At 43.7% G+C, this 19,927-nt stretch overlaps 1 protein-coding gene across 24 annotated transcripts in view; it reads right to left on the bottom strand.

The window, feature by feature from the left end:
• Positions 1-398: 398 nt before the first annotated feature.
• Positions 399-19,927, bottom strand: part of ICA1 (islet cell autoantigen 1) — a 141,826-nt gene continuing 122,297 nt past the window's right edge. For 19 of the 24 annotated variants that reach the window (XM_077856758.1, XM_077856771.1, XM_077856761.1 and 16 more), the window contains 3 exons: positions 12,931-13,200; positions 2,876-2,965; positions 399-669 (listed from right to left, as the gene is read on the bottom strand). In XM_077856758.1, coding sequence (XP_077712884.1) covers positions 548-669; positions 2,876-2,965; positions 12,931-13,200 — 482 coding nt within the window. In that variant the 3' untranslated portion in view covers positions 399-547. Of the gene's footprint in view, positions 670-2,875; positions 2,966-12,930; positions 13,201-17,682; positions 17,892-17,976; positions 18,077-19,927 lie in introns of those variants that run through there. The other 5 variants (XM_077856757.1, XM_077856779.1, XM_077856755.1 and 2 more) reach the window with 4 other exon arrangements.

Genomic DNA, 19,927 nt, shown 5'->3' with positions numbered 1-19,927 from the left:
CTGGCGATGTGAGAACACACAGCCTACTGGGCGACAGCTAGGGTAGAGTCTCTCTGGTTGGCTGGAGCTTCACCCAGAGCTCATTGGAAGGTGGCTCAGCAGGAAGGGAGGGTTTTCCTGCAGCCACCCGCCCTCCTTAAGGGCGACAGAGGCAGGGGGTACATGAGGCATTTAAGCCTTGTTAGCCTCCCACAGCCTCTGAGGCCACAGGACTCCTTATTAAACCTAACACAGAATAGGTTTATGATTTGAACTTGGATCTCACAGTAGTATCCCAGAGACACATCAGTAGCCACGATGTGGATGTTGGCAGGAGAGCAGCCAGCTAAAAACTGCTGTATTGTTAGATCCACATAGAGAATACACTCAAAACCTTTATACCAAATAAGAGTAAATAATTATACCAATATAAACAGGGCCTTTGACCCTTTCATTTTATTAAAATGGCACGTAATTAAAACAGCATACTGATCACTTCATACATCTGCGTGCCCCCAGGTGTGTGGCTGAGGAGCGGCATGTGGGCTCCCTCCGTGAGGCTGCAGATTCATGCATTGAGCAATTCATGTTCTTTATCGGTTTTCCCAACAGCGTCAGGATTTGATAATGGGTCGAGGTCAGCAAAGAGGCTAAACCAGGCAGTCAGATCCGAGGCAGCCTTGGCAGGCTCTGGGGAGAGAAGAGGACATGTGAATGCAGGCCCCTTCCAAAGGCCCACCTCTGCCAAACTGCATGTAGGTGGGTCCAGGCTCCTCCCAAAAAGGGAGGATGCTGCTCAATCAGACAAATCCCAGTACACTCTGTCCCTAAAACTAGCTAGGGAATTCCATGTCTCCCTGTTGGTTGGCCAAAGAACATTTCTAAACCATGGCCTAAAACTCCATGAAGAACGAGCAGTGTTAACCTTCACCTGTAAACTCACCTACCAAGCTGCCTAAAACTGCAGACCGTGCTGCTTAAACACAAGCAGGAAATAGCACTGTGATTTCAAAAATCAGACTGAATGGCTGAGGAAGCAATATGTTCCAGTGTCCACTGGAACACTTTACAAATCTGCTGGGTCAAGGGAAATACCGTGACCACTCTTCAAGCTTCAAAGCAACAGGCAGAGAGGAGGGTTGGCACCTAGGCCTGGCTGCATCTCTTTTCTCAGGGTCACTGCCTTCTTCCACCCTCTCCTGTCAGAGGGAGGAGGCCTCTGAAGGTCTCCTCCTCCTCCTGGGCTCTAAATCACCCCCACGCCCCACCTCCACTTCACCCTCACTGGATACTCCCTTCAGCTGCTCTTTCACTGAACCACCTGCTCTAACTTTCCGATTGCCACAATTATAGAACCAAATTATTTTCCAGATGAGAATATTTTCAAAAGAGTGCCTGATGCAAGTGATTTCTACATAAGCTGGGGGCTCTTCTCTACATAAATCATTCCACATGAGGATCGAAGTTCATTGGCTCAGATGACCCAGGTTTCTTTCTCTTTCCCAACAGGTGGGAATATCAAAAGCATGAAGAAAATGTCTGACAGGTTATCCTTCTCACTGAGAGGAGCGAGGAATGTGCTTGCCATCTGGCTTAAAGAGTCTTGGGAAATGTTGGGGGGAACAAGCTAAGAGGTTATGCCAAAGTAATGGGAGAGTGGTGATGGGATTATCCCACTCAACAGGGCCTTTGGGTTTTTGATGAAAATGGCACTGAAATGGTAAGATAGTGTGCCAATCATAGTATACTTCTGATTCCCATCTTTTTTTTCTCATAATCTCTCATAGATTTATCATGAGATAATCAGTGCATCTACTATAGAGATGACTGCAAGCAAGGCTAGTTGGTAACATGCAAGTTATTACCATTTAACATTAACTGAATTCCACGTGCAATTAGCCTACAGAATACTCAGCTTTGTCTGATATGATAAACTGAGACTTGAGAGCTCTCAATGTAATTTGGTTGGGTAGTGGAGTGGGAACAACTTTTTAAAAAGGGAGTAACTCATCTTTAGTCATATAGGAGGCCATACAGGAAACTAAGGGGCAAGATTCATTTATAGAGGATGAGTCTATCTGTAGTCTAGATAGGGAATATCAACACATCTTTAGTCTAGATAGGGAATATCAACACATCTTAAAGATCTCTCCAGCAAAAATATGCTGCACCTACTTCCCCTTCCTACTAACCTCCCAAAGGTCTAGGGCAGCCCTCAACAAGTAGCTCTGGCCTTGCTGGGAGGAGTCAGGTGACTGTACTTTTGGGGCAGCCCTCACATTCCCTAGACCTCCACTGCTGGAGTTTGGGAAACCAGGTACAACTGCACAATACCTATAAGAACATCATGGGGATACTTTGGGATAATAAAGACACTTCCTGTTACTTCCTGCGGTCAACATGGGGAAAATGGGTGATGATCAAAGGAAGAGAGAGGCAGCTGCAAACACAGAGATCTTCAGTGGAACACATGTTCTCTTTGGGAGCCTCACTCAGAAAGGAACAGTCCCACGAGCTTGAAGGGCCCTCCTCTAAGGAAAGTCAGCTCTTTCAGAGGAGCACTAATTAAATGCCTTGTTTGGCCATGGCAATAGTATTTTCAATTAAAGACAGCAAACCTCGGTGGCCTTTCCTACCTGGGTAGCACCCAGTCACGTGGAGACAGTTTTTGACTCCTCCTCATTTGGTTTGATAAGGGGAATTATGAATTAGGACATTATGTCAGAAAAAAAGCCAGAATGTAATTCATAGGATCACACAAAACCCTCCACCCCTGTAGCCCCTGATTCGCACCCTCGGTGCTCAAATAGAAATTAGTAAAGAAAGACGGAAAATAGTGTTAGGCCAGTTGAAAGGAAGGCAACTGTCATTTCCAGGGAATAAAACACTGTATTACCTTTCATTGCAGGGCTGTTGTCATTTGGACTGCTTGCCTGTGGTGCTGGCCATGGAGTAGGAGGAGGATTGACATTGCTCTCTGAGCAGCCTAATGTTCAAAACCAGAGGTGGTTAGGTCTAGGGAAGGGCTGGCACACCGCCCCACCAGCTGCTGGGCGTACACACGGTCTCACCCGCAGTGGCCTCCAAAGAAAGGGGAAGGGTGGTGCGACAAGGACAAGGCCTTTGTGCCATGTTCCTCGTACCTGGGATGGGCTTTAGGGGACAAGAGATAGGTATAATCGTGTCCAATTTGTAAGTATGGAAAATCGGGGAAAAGATTGGATTTTGAAAAAAAAAATCTGTGAAATTGTTATGGTTAGAACATTTTTTTTTCTTTTAGCTCTATGCCCATTTTTCTTCTCGAGTAATATTATTTCATGGTCACAGCAGAGATTATCCATAGCATTCCAAGGAAATCAAGTGCCTTGCTTTTCTGTCATAAATGGAGAAAGCTTTAAAAAGTGAACACCAGTAAATGTAGCAATATAACTAATTAACCGCAGGTCTTCTCTACTTCACTATGATCCAACCCATTTATTTGCTATACAGCCAATTTAGAGTGAGAAGTTTAGATAATACACATCAATGAATGATAGTCTAGTCCAACTATATGAGGGTAAAGAACACCCCCTTAACTTGACGCTGTATCTTACAATGCACTCCGTTTGCCTTATCCAAAATTCTGTAATGTCCCTGTGCTCTGCCCACCCACATAAGCAAAATAATGCCTATGTGGCGTTCGGCGGTCCTGCTTTGGGGGAAGCAAACCTAGTTTCCCAGAGCATTCACGATGTATGTTAGATGTTTTGGCATGGCTTACATTTAATTTAGGATTTTATCAAATAATTCTTTGCATGTCTGCTTTAAATCTGGTCTGTGAGTCCTGTCTTCTCAGTGATAGAAGAAATTGCTTCCTCAATGTGCTCCAAAATACCTGAGGCAGTATATAGGAAGGTATTGTGGACTACGTCCATTCTTGATTCTATGAAACACAGACCATCAGATGATCCACTACTGTTAGGTCCACCATTATTAAAACTGTATCTTTTTACTGGGATGCTCTGCTGTTTTCTTCAGAAAAGGTTTTGTCTCTGATAAGATCCTCCTGAGACAATATATTTGAATGGCACAGTTCAGCTGGGCAGTGAAACCAATTTCTGGAGCAAGTTACACATAACCAAGTCACAGAGTATATGCCACAAAAATGGCAGGATTTAATGCTGTTCATTTCCCCTGTCATTATTCTAAGATGCCCAACAGGAGACTTAATTAGCAAATCTTAACTATATTTATTAGTTTGCATTTTTGTGTCACCTTCTAGAGTTGTGAGCCTCCTGAAGTCAGAGATCACGTATTATTCATCTTTACATCCTTTAGTGCACTGTCTGGCACATAATGGCTGTTAAATTAGGATAAACTCTTGGAGAATGTTCTTAAACCATGAGAAGTACACTTATGAGGCATTATTTTAAGAGATGGCAAAACAATGCTTGGCATGAGAGATGCTATAATATTCACTGGCTGAATTATTTCATTTTCAGCAAGTGGCACACAAACTTCTCCATGCAGACTAACGAATGACAAATGAAACAGTGGCCTGTGATCTACCTATCGGATCTAAAACAATGCAAACATAGAGAAGGCTTTTTAAAGTATTACTACTTATTCGAACGACATTTGAATATGTAGCTAACATAATTCATAAACAACAAAAGCACCAGATTTTGAAGGAGCTTTCTGGGATAATGGAAATGTTCTAACACAGGACTACAGTGATTATTGCACAATATAAATTTACTAGAAATCCTTGAATCATTCTTTTACAGTGGGTAATTTTTATGGTATGTAAATTATAGTTCAAAAAACTATAAAACTGACCAGTATTTGGTGTAATCTAGGATAACATAACCTTCCTAGTACCTAGATAACTGGGCCCTGAGCATTACTTCTAAGCACAAATCACATAAAAGAGTGGGAAATGTGGAAAGTTAGAGTTGTGATCCACAGTATGCCAAATCAAGCTGAAAGAGATAGAATGTAACTGAGTAAATTTTGCCCTTTTCCCTACCACCCTGTCCCCAACACCAAACATAGTCAAAACCCACCTGTGCTTGGCAGAGCCCATGGAACCTTTCCACCAACTCCTGTAAGCCTGGCTTCAATCTCTTAGAGCAGTGGTTCTTAAAGTAGGATGCCCATACCAGCAACATGGGCACCACCTGACAGCTGGCTAGAAATGCAAGTTCCCAGGGCCAACCCTGACCCAGTGAATCAGAATCCCTAGCAGGAGAGCCCAAGAAACTGTTTTCACAATCCCCCAGTGACTGTTATGTAAGTGCAAGTTTGAGAAGCACTGTCATGGGTGGTCTCTAAGGAAGCTGGAAGGGTCACCATATCCTTCAGGATCAGGTCATCTTGGCTGAGGCCAGAGCCAGCCAGCCAGCCAAAGACAGCCCTCCTAAGAAACAGAGGGGTCTGTCTCAAAATCCCACCTCCTCAGGTCCTGCTGTTTTAAGCTCTTCAGTCCATCCCATCAAGCTCTCTGAGTTCAAGGAGGCCTACACTTCCAGAAAGAACCTGAACGGACTCAGAGCAAAGCCAAATGAGAGGTATGAAAGTCAGCCCCTCCCTGATCTCTGTATGCTATTTGATACAGTGGGAACTCAGTGAGATAATTCTTCCCATTTCAAAAATATGCACAACATTCATTTTTTAAAATGGTTGCAGAGAACATTCAAAAAGCAAGGCAGGTTCAAAGCATTGTATTTTTCAGAGCATAAAATGGAACACATTCCTAAAGGAGGCAGAAATAAATCTACATGTCAGAATGGAGCTCCCCTCACTTTACGTAATGGGCATGTTCCCGAAAAGTTATAAATAAATAACATGTCTGTATATCAAGCCATATTTTAAAAGTACCAGAAATATAAATCATATTTCAAGCCTATCACTTCAAGGATTATAATGGCATAGTCCTTTATACAGACAATAAATGTCTTCTAATCAAATTCATTTGTAACTATGGATTATTTAATATTGCTCGTCTAAACACTCATAGATTTAGAATCTATGGATTTGAGGGCTTCTCTGCAGCAGAGGACATGAAGAAGGATGAGTCTGAAGACATCCATTCTTTGAGGATTAATATGATGGGGACAGCATACCTCAGAATTTTCGCAAAGACACAGGGTATCATTATTCCTTTGCCCCTAGTGTGGAGCAGAAACAAGAGCCAGTTTGCCAAGTCACATTGTTGTCTCAGAACAGCTATTAAGTGTAAGTCTAACAATCGACTATATGTGCATGAGGGGAGAAAATGGTATGGCTGGGACTTCAGCTAAGAGAAAAAGAAAAGAAAACACTAAGCTCAGCTGCAATGTCACTCTCGCTCATATCACTTTGGGAATTATTTAGGGGAGGGGTGCAACTAGAATAATTATGGATGGAATGCCAAGCCAGATTTCAAATGTCTTGGCTTCTGTCAAGAAAAAATGCTATTTAAAGAGAACTAACTCTAGCTAATATTCCTGTAATTGCCATCAACTGTTCTCTAGTTGGTGTTCGTTGGCTGAGGCGTTTTCAACATGAAGGTGTGGCTAGAAAGATGTCTCCCTATCTTAGAGTAATTGTGTCAGGAGAGGGTGGTGAAGGGTGGGGGCCACAGAGCAAGCGCTGAGGGTTCTGGGAACAAAATGAAGATCCTAGCTCATAGATCCTTTGATATGTCAACTGTGCTACCCATTTGCAGGAAACACATATAAAATTTTATTGGAGCAATCCTGCCCCCTTTACTTACATAAGGGAAAATATAAATCAGCCAGAAATAACACTGGCCAGCCAGAGCAGCAAGCGAAGCCAAAAAAACACCATCCAGAGGAGCACTTTACCGTGAATGTAATTTCACTAGCTGGGAGAGCAAAAGCTCAGGCTGGGTTGATGATCACAGCCTGGGGGGCATTGGGGTGGGGTTGGCAGTGAAGGGGAAAGTGGGAACACCACAGTCATGGTAGCCAAGTACCACCCTGTCATCCACATTTCCCCTTCTGAGCTCCAGTTTCCATATCTGCAAAGGGTGGATAAAAATTCCTGCCTCATTAGGTTGCTGTATGAATAAAATGGATTCTTGTAGGTGAAACCAGGGAGCACAAAAGCTAGAGAGCACGCACCAATAAAACGAAGCTGAATCTGAATTTTATTTAGTACAGCTCAGCGACATGAGGAACAATCCTAGAGATTAGTTTCGGATTGCTTTCTTTTAATCTAGTGATTCAATGTCTGTTGTTCCTTCCCCTCCCTTCTTGTTATTCATCCATCTGTCCATCCGTCTGTCCGTCCATCCATCCATTCATCCATCTATCCTTTTTCTGAACATCTGTTGTATTCCAGGCGCTCAGCTATGTTCTGGAAATATAATAGTGAGCAACACAAACACGGGCCCTGTCCATGACAACCAAAAGCAAGAGAATTACACCAATCTTACAATGATGTGAGAGGAAAGGAATGAGTAAGCTATAAAGGGAATGGAGGCAGAAACACCTAACCCTGACTGCTGGAGGGGATGGGAGGAGGGAGTCAAGGAAGGCTCTCTGGATGAAATTACACTGAAGCTACATTGAAGGGTGAGAACTTAACCAGGGAAAGCAAGCATCATGGGTGTGAGATGGGTGATGTGCTCTAAGGCGGAGAGAGAGCATGTTTGAGGCTCATTCAAGTTCGATATGGCTGGAATCCAGCTTACTTGACATAATACATAGGTCCTCAGAAAAACAAGGTGATTAAGTCATGGTAAGTAAAGGTGTGGGAAGTATAGGCAGCAATGAGACTGGGGTAGGTCCTAAAGGGCCTTGTAAGGCAGCCTGAGGAGTTTGTTTAGAACTTTTGCAAATGGTAGATATAAACCCGCAACAATTTGGCAAGTCATAAGGGCTATCTGGGATTTCCTGATTTCCTCATCTATAAAATGAGGGTGGAGTAGATGGTCATCAAGGCTCCTTCTATGGATTAAGGGAGGCACTTAAATTCTGCATATATCCAAGACCAGCAGATGTTCCTCAATCAGCTGCTTCTTTAATGGACAAAAATTCCATGCGTTCATGCCGTGAGCACCTATTCTGTGTTCAAACTCTAACTGCACCCCATAGTCTTCTCCTTCTCATCATTTGATTCCCAGATATGCCAGTTATCTGGAGCCAGGTTAAGCCAGGAACGGCAAGGGGGTGAACTCAGTTTAAGGAAAGGTGAATTGGAGATAATGCAAAGCTTGACATTACATTAGCCTTAAATAGAAACCAACCCAGATGGTAACAGCACCTAGGCATGGCATAAAACAAAAGAATATCCAGAAGGAACACAGAACTGCATGTTTGTGAGAATGTAGAACAAGACTCCTAACTTAGGTTTGCAGAATCCTAAATTAAAAGATGTCCTGGTGCATGTATTTTGAGCAGATGGTAGTCTTTTCAGTATCAGCGTCTATTCTATGTCTAAATTAAATTTTGGGTATTGGTGGAGAATGGAGAAGAATGGCAAATGAGGCTTATCAGCCTCACCTTGTCTCAACCTTGGGAAACTCCTCTGGCCAGCTCTCTTTCTACTAGCTTTAGGAGGCCTCAGAAAGGTACAGTTTTCTTATCATTGTACGACACACAGGAAACCCCAGCCCCTATCATGCTGGTAACTTCAGAAACTCTCAGAAATCCTACATAAAATCAACTCCTTTTTTAAATGTTCAGCCCAACTTTATCCTAAATGTAGGACGCTTCATTTTGCTCTCCTAGAGCTTGAAGTTGGGGTGGGGGAAGGAGGCAAATATAATTGTTATCTTACTAAATCTCCCGCCCTCTCTATTCTCCCAGAGCACAGGGAAACAGAGTGGGGAGAGAGGACAAAGAAAGGAGGGAGGGTGGCAGAGGAAAATGGGGAGGTGGAGAGAGGAGGAGGAGGAGAAGTGAGGAAGGGAGCGGGGCAGGGAAGTGCAGTCTGTGGAAGAGCAGAGGTTGCTGCAGCTGGAGCCCAGACCCTTCCCCTCAGTTCTCTTGACACCAACATCTTGAGGATGCAGCCCCACCTGGACCTCACAGAGAACTAGAACAATGGTGGTGAGAATGAGCAGGAATGCCCTACAGGGAAGATGTGGGTGGCTGCTAGCACAGGCGAAGATTCTACAAACAATCTTGATTTCAAATATTCTATTCTGGAATATCATCCAATTTTTGTGGTCGACAGGGTCCCTGCCTCCCAACCAGTGCATTCCTTCTCCATGGCAACCATTTGTTCTTGGTCTGTGTGTGTGTCCAGGACACCCAGGGCCAGGCTAATCATGACGAGTCCTGCTCCTCCAGGAGCATCCAAGGAGAGGCCTGAAGGAACCCACTGAGAAATCACATTTGCCATTGGAGACTTGGTACAGAGAGGCAACCGAACAGAATGGTGAAAGGCACAGACTTCAGGGTCACATGGCTCAGGTTCACCATCTGTCTGCCTCCCACCACATGTCTGATCTCAGGCAAATTACTTCATTACTTTGTTTCTCAGTTTCCCAGGGCCCTAAAAAGGAAATGATGATAGTACCTCCCTGGCAAGGGTGTGGTGAGGATTAGGTAAGTTAACTCTCTGCCACTGCTGGTTTCTCTAAACCAACATGTCAGTGAGCCTTTCTGTTCCATGTTGTGTGTGATTACTTATTTGTTTCAGTTGGTTATTTAATTTGATTTTTGAGATGATCTGGATGATGGGGGAAGCAATTTCAATATGAAGTGTCTGAAGTTTAATAGTTACTTAGATGCTTTTACATGTATATAGATGGACTTTTCTAGACCATGGGTGTCTTAAAAAAAAAATCGAGAGCCAGTAATCCTCTTCTCCTTTTTAGGGGGAGGTGGGGAAAGTTTTGACAAAAGCATAGGATGTGGTTGTAACAGGATTACATGATCAGTCACCGAAGCAGGGTGCCTGTTCTTTATTTGTACCACATCTGTTTTGAAGGTTCCCTGAATCAGGGCAGCATCAGAACCAGAATTGTGGGAGCACCTGCTGGGAATCCGTACATGTGGTAGAAGATAAGTGGGCTTCCTCTTTCAAACACTTAGGTTCCACTTTTCTTTCCTGTCATTTTTGTTTTCCATAGACATTCAGTTTGTGTCTGCTGGCATGCAAAGGAAACAGGGTAACTCGGAGGTTAGAAAACAACTCCTTTAGCCCTGGTCTTCATAGAACACCAGCAGAGAAAAGGAAACTTTTAGCAGGCAGGATGATCCTTTTAAATGATAAATCAGATCATGTCCACTGTTGGTCTAAGACACTGTGACGGTTCCCATTTTTTCTTGGGCCAAATTAAAGGCCCAGGTTTGGGGCAGTCTGGGTGGCTCAATGGTTTAGCGCCGCCTTCAGCCCAGGGCGTGATCCTGGAGACCCGGGGTCGAGTCCCACGTCGGGCTCCCTGCATGGAGCCTGCTTCTCCCTCTGCCTGTGTCTCTGCCTCTCTCTCTCTCATGAATAAATAAATAAAGGCCCAGGTTCTTCCAAAGGCCAGGAGGCCATGTATGGCCAAGCCTCTGCCTCCCTGCCTCACTCCACTCACAGAGCTCTTCCTGCAGACCCTCGACCACACAGGCATGTCCTGCCTTAGGCACTGGCACATGGCCTCTGTCCTATCTCCACGTGGCCCATTCCGCCACCTCCTGCAAGTCTGCTCAACTTTCATCTTCTCATAAGAATCCTATTTAGTTCTACAGTCTGACCTGCCTTGCCATCCACCCAACACTTTCTATCCCTTAGTTCTATTTTGCCTTTTCTCTATAATACTGAGCACTTTCTAACCTACTCTGTGATTTTTCTTTATTATGTTTATTGTTCATTACCTCCTCTTCATCAGAATGTGAGTTATATTCTCAGATGAATCCCCAATGCCTGGCACCCAGAAGGACCCAATAAATCTCTGTTGAATCAGTGAGAAACTTGGTAAGGAGCTAGTAGGGTGGCAACCTTAGGTGAGATTTTTGTTGCTTGAGAAATAAATGGCTTCCCTTGGTAGTACCTCTCTACCCATACAGGAATACCTCTTTCTACAATAAGCTTACATTTCTCACTGTCAGAACACCCACCCCCTAGACCCAAGAGTACTCCAGTGCTAGAGCACTTGGATTTGGGACAAAGCTAAAGTGTGAAGTCCATGGCCACTGCTCTTGTCATAACTCTCAGGCATAGTTGTGAGGCCATGGGCCCTGAGCTGAGATCTCACACTGCCTGCTCAGGAAGAGGGCATGGAGCTCTGACTTCCCAGCTGTCAGTGAGGGCCACTCACAAGTGAATGACACTCAGCCAGTCCAGTTAAGTGGGAGTACTGCCACCACCATTCCTGTGGGCAGGAAGGGCCCTAGTATCTTTATAGCTGGGGGCCGGAATGGGATTCATCCTGTAGCACACTGGAGAGTCTCCAGCAGCCCCAAGATCTAAGTAGTGGATCCTGGCTTGGCCTTCCAACTCTCCCACGGCTTGTCAGCACCTCCACCGCAGGTGGGTGGGGGTGAAACTCAAGTCACTGGCAGCATTGCTCATCTGGAGCGCCAGTGAAAGAGATGGCGAAACCCAGAGGTGAGGCTCAGGGTAAAGTATTTTTGGATTCCATTTATCCCTCTTATCTCTAACTCCATTCCTGAAAATAAATGACATGGATACAAAATAGGACTCACAGAAAACAATAAAAGGAATGATGAATTTCGTTAAAAAGAAAAAAAAGAAAAAAAAGAGGGAAGACTTTTTTTTGGTTTTGCCCACCAACTTTTGCTCTGTCCGTGATCTCATCTCCAAAGACCTGAGGTTTTTTTTTAATAGCTCATAATTACTTAATCATTCCAGCTCTGCTGTTTGTTCTCAGCTTTAAGTACCAGATAAACACTTATTAAGGAGATAGCCTAAATTCATGGAAAAACCAAAACAATTTGAGAATTTAATAGTGATTCTCGTCTTACAATTAAAATAACATGAAAGAAGGAAAAAGGTGTTGAAATAGTAGAAAATAGCTTCCTTCCCGAGGTCTGTTTAGAAAATTAGACTTAAAAATTTCCATTTCAATCTGAGTTTTAGTTTTACACTCTCAACCAATGTGCTCCCCATGCCAGTAGTTCTCAACCAACGTGCCTTGCACCCTGACCAATGTTGCTGGCCACAGATCAGAGTGGAAACTATATTTCTGCTGTGGCCAAGATGCTGGTGGGCCCCGTGTTTCAGACCCAACAGGAATGGCTGAGCTGAGAGCATCCTCAGGGTAGGGGTAGGCCAGGAAGGAGAGACAGCAGGGAGCAAGGGAAAATTCAATGTGAATTAAGAAGTTAAGAAGTCCAGTGTGATGTCACTTGGCACTTAAAAAGATGGTATGTCTATAGAAACGTGGAGAACTGTCAGGCAGGAATGGCCAAGCCAACAGGGCTCATGACTATGAAGACAATGTGATTCTCTAAAGTATGCCATGCAAAAGTCTAAAATCAGAGCAAGACATTAAGATTGAGAGCTACCTCTCTAGCCTTTTACTAAAAGCAAATGTGAACATGAGGAGAAAATTATGAGAAGAGATTGTAAACCCTGCAACATCTTAAAGCTGGAATATGATTCTGAGATTTTAGCTAAAAAGCCACTGAATATAAAAGAAAAATACAAAGATGAAAAAAACAGCAACAAAAAAGACATGATATAAAATAAAAACCAAAAAACATTTTTTAAAAAAAAGACAAAGAAGGAAGAAAGAGGCTTTTGAGTTAAAAATAAAGAATGAACAGGGATGCCTGAGTAGCTCAGCGGTTGAATGTCTGTCTTTGGCTCAGGGTGTGATCCCAGGGTTCTGGGATCGAGCCCTGCATCGGGTTCCCCGCAGGGAGTCTGCTTCTCCCTCTGCCTATGTCTCTGCCTCTCTCTGTCTCTCATGAATAAATTTAAAAAATCTTAAAAAAAAAAAAAAAAAAAAAAAAAGAATGAAACAAACAAAAAATCCCCTATTGCAATCCCCTTGGTACATACCTTGTAGTGAGGCCTGTAAGTCTTTCATGTTTTGGTCTAAAAGCTGTGAAGGAAGGAATCCTGAGCCTGCCTGGGGCCTGGGGTCTGGCTCTCCTGGGGCCACAGCGGGCACTGGCTCCTTCAGTCGGCCGTCTCCAAACACAGCAGCCCATTCCTTGCTGAACTCACCCTCGTCCAGGGAGGAAGCATTGAAGATCTCACTCAACAGCAGCAGGTCATCTTTGTCAGCACCTTCAGGTTCTGAGGTCCCTGCCATTGGGCCCAGGCAGGCTGGTCAAAGTAAGAAAGCACAAAACACATCACCACCCAGGTCCCAAGCCCTTGGGAGTGAATGCATTGGGGGCTGGGATGGGACAGACTGGGTGATAGCTAGATTTAAGAAAAAGCTTATCAACTTTAAATTATTCTCATTATAGCCTATCTTAAGAAATTTCAGAGTTTAATTTCTAGTCCCATCGTCCCTCATCTGCGTTCCTCCAAAGCAAATTCCATTTCTGAGCATCATTAGAATTTTACTGAAACAGTAAAATTCTAGGGTTTTGTTTTTTTCTTAATATATCCACTAAAACTCTAGGGTTTTGTTTTTTTCTTAATATAAAAACAAATTTACCACCAAAACATTTCTCAGACAGGAAACAAAGGCAGGATTGAAGACAATGTGGGATATTTTAGTTCCTTGTTTGTATAGCTTCCTGAATCTTCTCACACAAGCCCTAAATCCACAGCCAACACACCATGTGGGAGCCTGCACCATCATCCAGGATGGGGAGAGGACCCTTGCCACACACTGGGCCAAAGTGGAAGATGGTAGGACATCCAACGACTGGCCAAGGAAAGCCTCTTGCTTCCTTTCTCTTTTGCTGCAACCGACTGCAACCCAACCGCAAGTCCTTGCCAAAGCAAAGGAAAGGTGGGTCTGGTTTGCCTGAGGGCAGCAGTGAAAGAATGACTAGAAAACAGGGCAAATAACTGAACCACCCAGAGAAGGCCAGAGACACTGCCCAGGAGGATTGGAACATACAGGAGACCAGAGGGGAAGTCCCGAGACTATTCTTAACTTGCTGTGTGACTATAGCCAGACCCTTAGCTCTTCTGGGCCTCTGTTTTTACACGTGTAAAATAATATTAATAACAGCCACCTCAACACACTGTTAGAAGACCCAAAGAAATACACCTTTAAATCTCATTGCTTATCCACAAGAAGAAGTCCATTCTTACAATACGGACACTGACAAATACTGAACAGGGAATATAAGTAGAACGGGGACATCACTAACCAGAAAAACTGTAAGTCTTTTCACTGGGTTTTCTACATATTTTGAACACCAAGGACTGCTGGTCCTATTAACTGTGGTTTTGGGGTGGTATCTAATGGCCACATGGAAACTGCATACATGGCCGTAAGTTATGAAGAGAAGGAATAATCATGATTTATATTTTCTCTGAGCTATACCACAATTCTGATACTGTCATCTTAAGTGAGATTAACAGGTTTTCCTCAACTATGTGAAATAATTAGTTAAGTGAAGGCTTTTTTTTTTTTTTTTTTTGGTAAACAAATCAAGCTTATCTGTTGGCTTTACTAGATTTTTTTTAAATTTTTTTTTAATTTTTATTTATTTATGATAGTCACAGAGAGAGAGAGAGAGAGAGGCAGAGACACAGGCAGAGGGAGAAGCAGGCTCCATGCACCGGGAACCTGATGTGGGATTCGATCCCGGGTCTCCAGGATCGCGCCCTGGGCCAAAGGCAGGCGCCAAACCGCTGCGCCACCCAGGGATCCCGGCTTTACTAGATTTATTTTCAACCACACTTTATATAATGGTGTTCTGATTGAGAGGAATTTTTGATGTGTGGGGCAGACTGGCTACACATCCAGGAAGGGAGGAGTTCAGTCACTCCCATATCTCTATGGTTTAAAAAGAGCAGCAAAATTCACTTCAATTGGATAACTATCTCGTTTAAGTATTCTTATTGTCTGTGTGATCACAGAAACATGCACTGAGATGTATCCTGTCAGGTGGGGTGGTGAGAAGACAAGGGAAATGGCATTTTAGTAAACAGGCTTGTAAGATAGTTATGCAGGAGGGGGGTGGGCAGCCTGGATCCACCTTGGCCTGTGTGTGGTATTAGGCCAGGTAGGTACGTAGGCCATATGTGTCAGTGCAGGCAGGAAGCTTGGCTGTGTCCCTCAACACACGGCTGGCTGTGCACCCTCCTTTCTTCCCTCTCTCAGTCTCTCCTGGTGTGTCACTCCCTTTGCACACATTAACTTCACAAGTCTTTGTACTTTCTACTTTAGTTGGGACTAGAACACCCAAACTTTTTCTCGTGGTTTACTTTCTGGCCTGACTGAAACCAGATGATTGCTGAACCAAACCTGTTTTTTTGGAACCAGTTCAAATCAAAGACTAGACTCTAGAGGAAGGGATGACTTTTGATGAGCACTGGAAATTACGTGTTCTTCCCGAAGTCACTTTACAGCCTTCTGCTAAGTCAAACCCTGAGGGAGGCTTCCTGCATTCATTGAAATATCAATCCAGGGACAATCGTGACTAATAAGACCAACAATAACTAATAAACTTTGAGCCTTCCAAAAACAACCAAAACCGCAAAAGCTCTATCTTTGTTTTTACTGTTTAGGTTTGTGTGCAAGGCTATTGAATGGACTTCTGTAGGTTTTGTTAATTTAGCATCCCATTCCTCCTCCTCTTCAGTTTTCCCGTTTGGGAAATACCTTCTCCACGGGATCCTGGTGAGAAATCATGTAGGGTGCCTCCTCACCCCTCATCGAGGCTGACCAGAGTCCTTCATTTCTCAGGCCATGGAGACTGGCTCTGGGGTGGGCACATGCCAGAGGCTTCCCTGAGTTTGGTATATAAAAGGGGGAGGGAGGAGGCCTCTCTTTCAAATTCCAAATTCTAAAGATGCAGTTTTGAGGCTCCCAGGGATGACAGGGCCAAACAGAGGGTGAAGCAGCACCAAAAGTTGGAAAGAGGGACGTCTGGGTGGCCCAGCAAGGGACACCTGGGTGGCTCAGTGGTTGAGCTTCTGCCTTTGGCTCAGGCATGATCCTGGGGTCTGGGACTGAGTCCTGCATGGGGTTCCCCACAGGGAGCCTGCTTCTCCCTCTGGCTATGTCTCTCTGTCTCTCATGAATAAATAAATTAATTAATCTTAAAAAAAAAAAAAAAGAGCTAGAAAGAGAACTCTGGCAACACTGTCTAAACCCTGGATCCAACCTCGCTCAAAGCCAGTCCATCACTGTATGTCCCCAGTTACATGGACTAATTCCCAATATGATCTTTTCTTCTTAATTTTATTTATTTTTTATTTTTTTTCTTCTTAATTTTAAAGCTAAGCTACTTAGTGAAGGTTTTCTATTACTTCTAACTAAAAGATTCCCTACTAATATTGTATTCTGTCAAACTCAACTTTACTGACAGCAATGAGAAAAGGACCTTTGGTGATGATGATATAGTCGAGAGCTCATTCCGAATAGAGACTTAGTCAGTGACCTATCACTGAATTTGACCTCTTAGGGTCCTGGTTATTGAACTGTTAAAGTGGGCTGCATAGGGGACATTTTCTGTAAGAGAACTTATTACTTCACTGGAAGCAGTGAAGCTGGCACTGACTTGAACCAGAAGACCGGGAAACCCAATTATTGCCCTCATAATTATGATGCTTGAAATTATTATACATAACTTGTAAGAAAAACTTAATTACAAGTAGAAAAGGACAGGTTTAGTTCTGTAACCAGGCATGTCAAGACTTGAAAAACAACACTAGTCTGTTGGCTCTTAAGAATCAAACTAACATCTTTTCTGGAAATAATTCAACTCAACTATGAGAAAATGGAGATATACACACAGAGAATAAGGTCTTTGAGAGCAGCCCTGATAAGGGCTGCTCAAGTGGAATCAGGCCTTCTACCCAGGTAGCCAAACAAATATTGCTCCTGTGTTATGGTACCCTATATGCTTTTGTCTGCAAGAGTGAACCAAGATTCTGATCTCTCAGGTGCCAAGCCCACAGATCTTGTAGGCTCCTGAGTCTCCATGCTCACTCTTACATCCAGATGTGACTCTAACAATAGAGGTTAAAAGATGCAAACACCAGTTCTCATCTTTCGGTCTTCAGTTCTATGACCCTGACCCTTCACACATTCCTTCCTTCTTTTTGACATCAGCCCATGGTACATTCTCCCCTTCTGCTGGGAGACTGCTCCGCCCCCACTGAAATTCAGCTCCAGCATCTCTAGTCTTTCTCCCTCTCTCCAAGGCTTCCTGTCTTGATCTCAAAAGATGTGTGCATATCCCAACAACAGCCAATCTTGTAATTCCTGTCTCTCCATCCCACCCCCCAACGGTGCTGCTCTGGTTTCTTCTCCCTTCCACAGCCACATACTTTGTCAACCACTCTTGTTCCAGCTGCCTGTCCTCAAGTTCCTGCCCACACTGAAATGGCTCTTCTGAAGGTTACCAGTAAGATCCTCATGGCTAATTCCAATCCCCCTTTCTCTGACCTCAACCCCTGTGACACTTTGCCCTGTTGCCCACTCTGGAAATGCTGTCATCTGTTGGGGCTCTCCATGAGATGGCTCTTTTGGATATCCTTCCATCTCCTTAGCAGTACTGTCCCTGCTGCCCCTTCCTAGTCTAGTTACCATAAAATTTCCTCTGAAGCCGTATCTCCCTTTCCTACATTATCTACAGAACATCTTATCTATTCTCATGGTTCCAGTCTCACCTGGGAAGATTCTCAAATCTCCATCTCCAAATCCATGTTTTCTTGAACTCTGATGACAAACTCCTGACTTGAGGGTCCTCTGGGTTTTTCTCATCAGCAAGCCTGCTGGCACTCCATAAAAGGCACCCTCTCGCTGTATACCTTTGCTCAGTTCAGCTGTGAGATTATGACCCTCTTACTCGAAAACCTTCAGGGGCTCCCTCTGATGCCTGAGGAAAACAACACTCCTTACAGTGGTATTCAGGACCTCTGCAGTCCAGCTCTACTGCAGCCCTTCTAGCAACTCCTTCGGGGAGGCCTATGGCTCGGCAAAACTCCTCCACATTTGCCACTTCTCAATTGTGCTTTCCTGCCTTCCTGTCTGGGAACCTGCTGTTTTCTCCCAGTGAGATGCCTAGAGAGAAGAATCATACTTAACTGAAAGGGATCTTAGAGATTATCCCCTGTAACTCACTTCACATATGAGGAAAAAGACACCCAGGCTAGATGACCTGCCCAAGGTCATATAATTTATTAGTTATAGATTATCTGGCTGGGAACCCTAGCTCATAAGTCAATGTTTTCTCAGTGCAGTATACTGCCTTTACCTCAGAGCCTGATAAAGATGTCATATATAAATGAATATTCAAGCTTTTTGTAAAGTTTTGAGGGTTTCTAAGGTTAGATGGCTCCATTGGCAGCCAAGCAAAGCTCCTGGCTGCAGGCAGTACGGCAGAATGGATGAGAGGGAGACCCACTCAGCATGTTTGCCTTACACTGCACAAGGGCTCATAAATAAAAATCCTATGCTCCTGGGAAAATATTCCCCAGGAAAACTGATTCTGAGCCAATGTGCTCTGATTCTGACCCAGTGAGTTTTCAGAGTGAAAACTGACATACAGAGGAAGCTCTCTTGGGTTGAGACAGAGGGCGGGTGACAGAAAGTAAATGTGGGAAACTGGTGACAGCCCACTCAGGTTATATTTTTGAAATCATACTGAGTTTCATGACCTCAGCATGAATTAGGAACCCAGAAGATGGAAACAGCTACAGAGACCAAAAATGAGAGCACAGAAAAACAACGAGATAAATGTCACATAAGTTACCTTCATCTGTGTGTGAAACAGGAAGGCTCTGTTTCTCTGGTTTTCTCCCTGGTCCCCACTCTCAGCATTATGACTAATGTAAAGGCTGCACACTTGCAGTACACATGAAAAACCCCAACAACCAACACAGTCCTCACATCACCCAACAGAGAGTATGGGGGAGAAAGACGGGGTGGGAAACCACCGTACAAAAATGTCTAACGAGCAAAGTATTCTTCCTTATAAAAGGCTCTGGTAACAAATTGTACTTGTTTGGAATCCAAGAATACTACTTCTGAAAACTCCCTTTTAGTGAAAAAAGACAGCTAATAATAATAACAGATGGGGGAAAATCCATCTCCACCCACTCTCTGGGATATACACATACACACACACACACACACAAACACACCCCAAAAAAGAAAACAAAAACCCCAACAGTGCTAGACCTTGAGTAGGCATTCAAAAAATATTTCTTGATGATCCCCAGCTCTGGTCTTCCATTTTAGCATTAGATCCTAATATGTGATCTAACTGAAAGACTTGACATCTGAGGCAGGAGTAAATCTCTACAGAACACTACCGACTACATGGTGATCCAGTAAGAACAGTGGAGTGTTTGGTTTTAAAAGTGCACCATTATTTTATGAAAGGGCCAAAGCCAGCATTTCATCCTAGGATGCTGAGGGAGACAGGGCAAAGGGAAAGTTGATGAGAAAAGATTATGAGCTTGTTTTTGCCACACTTCATGTGAGGAAGCAAATCAGATCCCTAGTTAGCTCTCTATGGAGAACAGGAAAAGATAGTTCTGAACATCTTGGGAGAAACCAGGCCTGGGGACATAAACCTGTGTTATTGCTAAGGGCTAGAGACTGCACCCAGACCTAAGTGAGCTACTGAATGAGCTTCTGTGTTGTTCTGACAGTTGGCCAGAATTTAGAATCACAAGTCTGAAAGTAGTAACCAAGGAAATGACAGAAGCCAAAATATTTTAACTGTAATGTGTACAATTAAAATTCTTAAAAACTTCAGTTAATCTTGTCCTAGAGAAGGATGTTTTGGATAAATCCAAGTAATCAGATTTAGGTGGGCTAAATTCATCTAACTTTGTTCAATTACCTATCTGCTAGATATTTTTCTCAGCCCAACTTTGAAGAACACAAAAACTTCTACATGTTACA

The sequence above is a fragment of the Canis aureus genome, chromosome 18, assembly GCF_053574225.1.
Source record: "Canis aureus isolate CA01 chromosome 18, VMU_Caureus_v.1.0, whole genome shotgun sequence".
Taxonomy (NCBI): domain Eukaryota; kingdom Metazoa; phylum Chordata; class Mammalia; order Carnivora; family Canidae; genus Canis; species Canis aureus.
The sequence above is the reverse complement of the archived record's forward strand: the minus strand, read 5'-3'. Positions and strand labels throughout refer to the sequence as shown.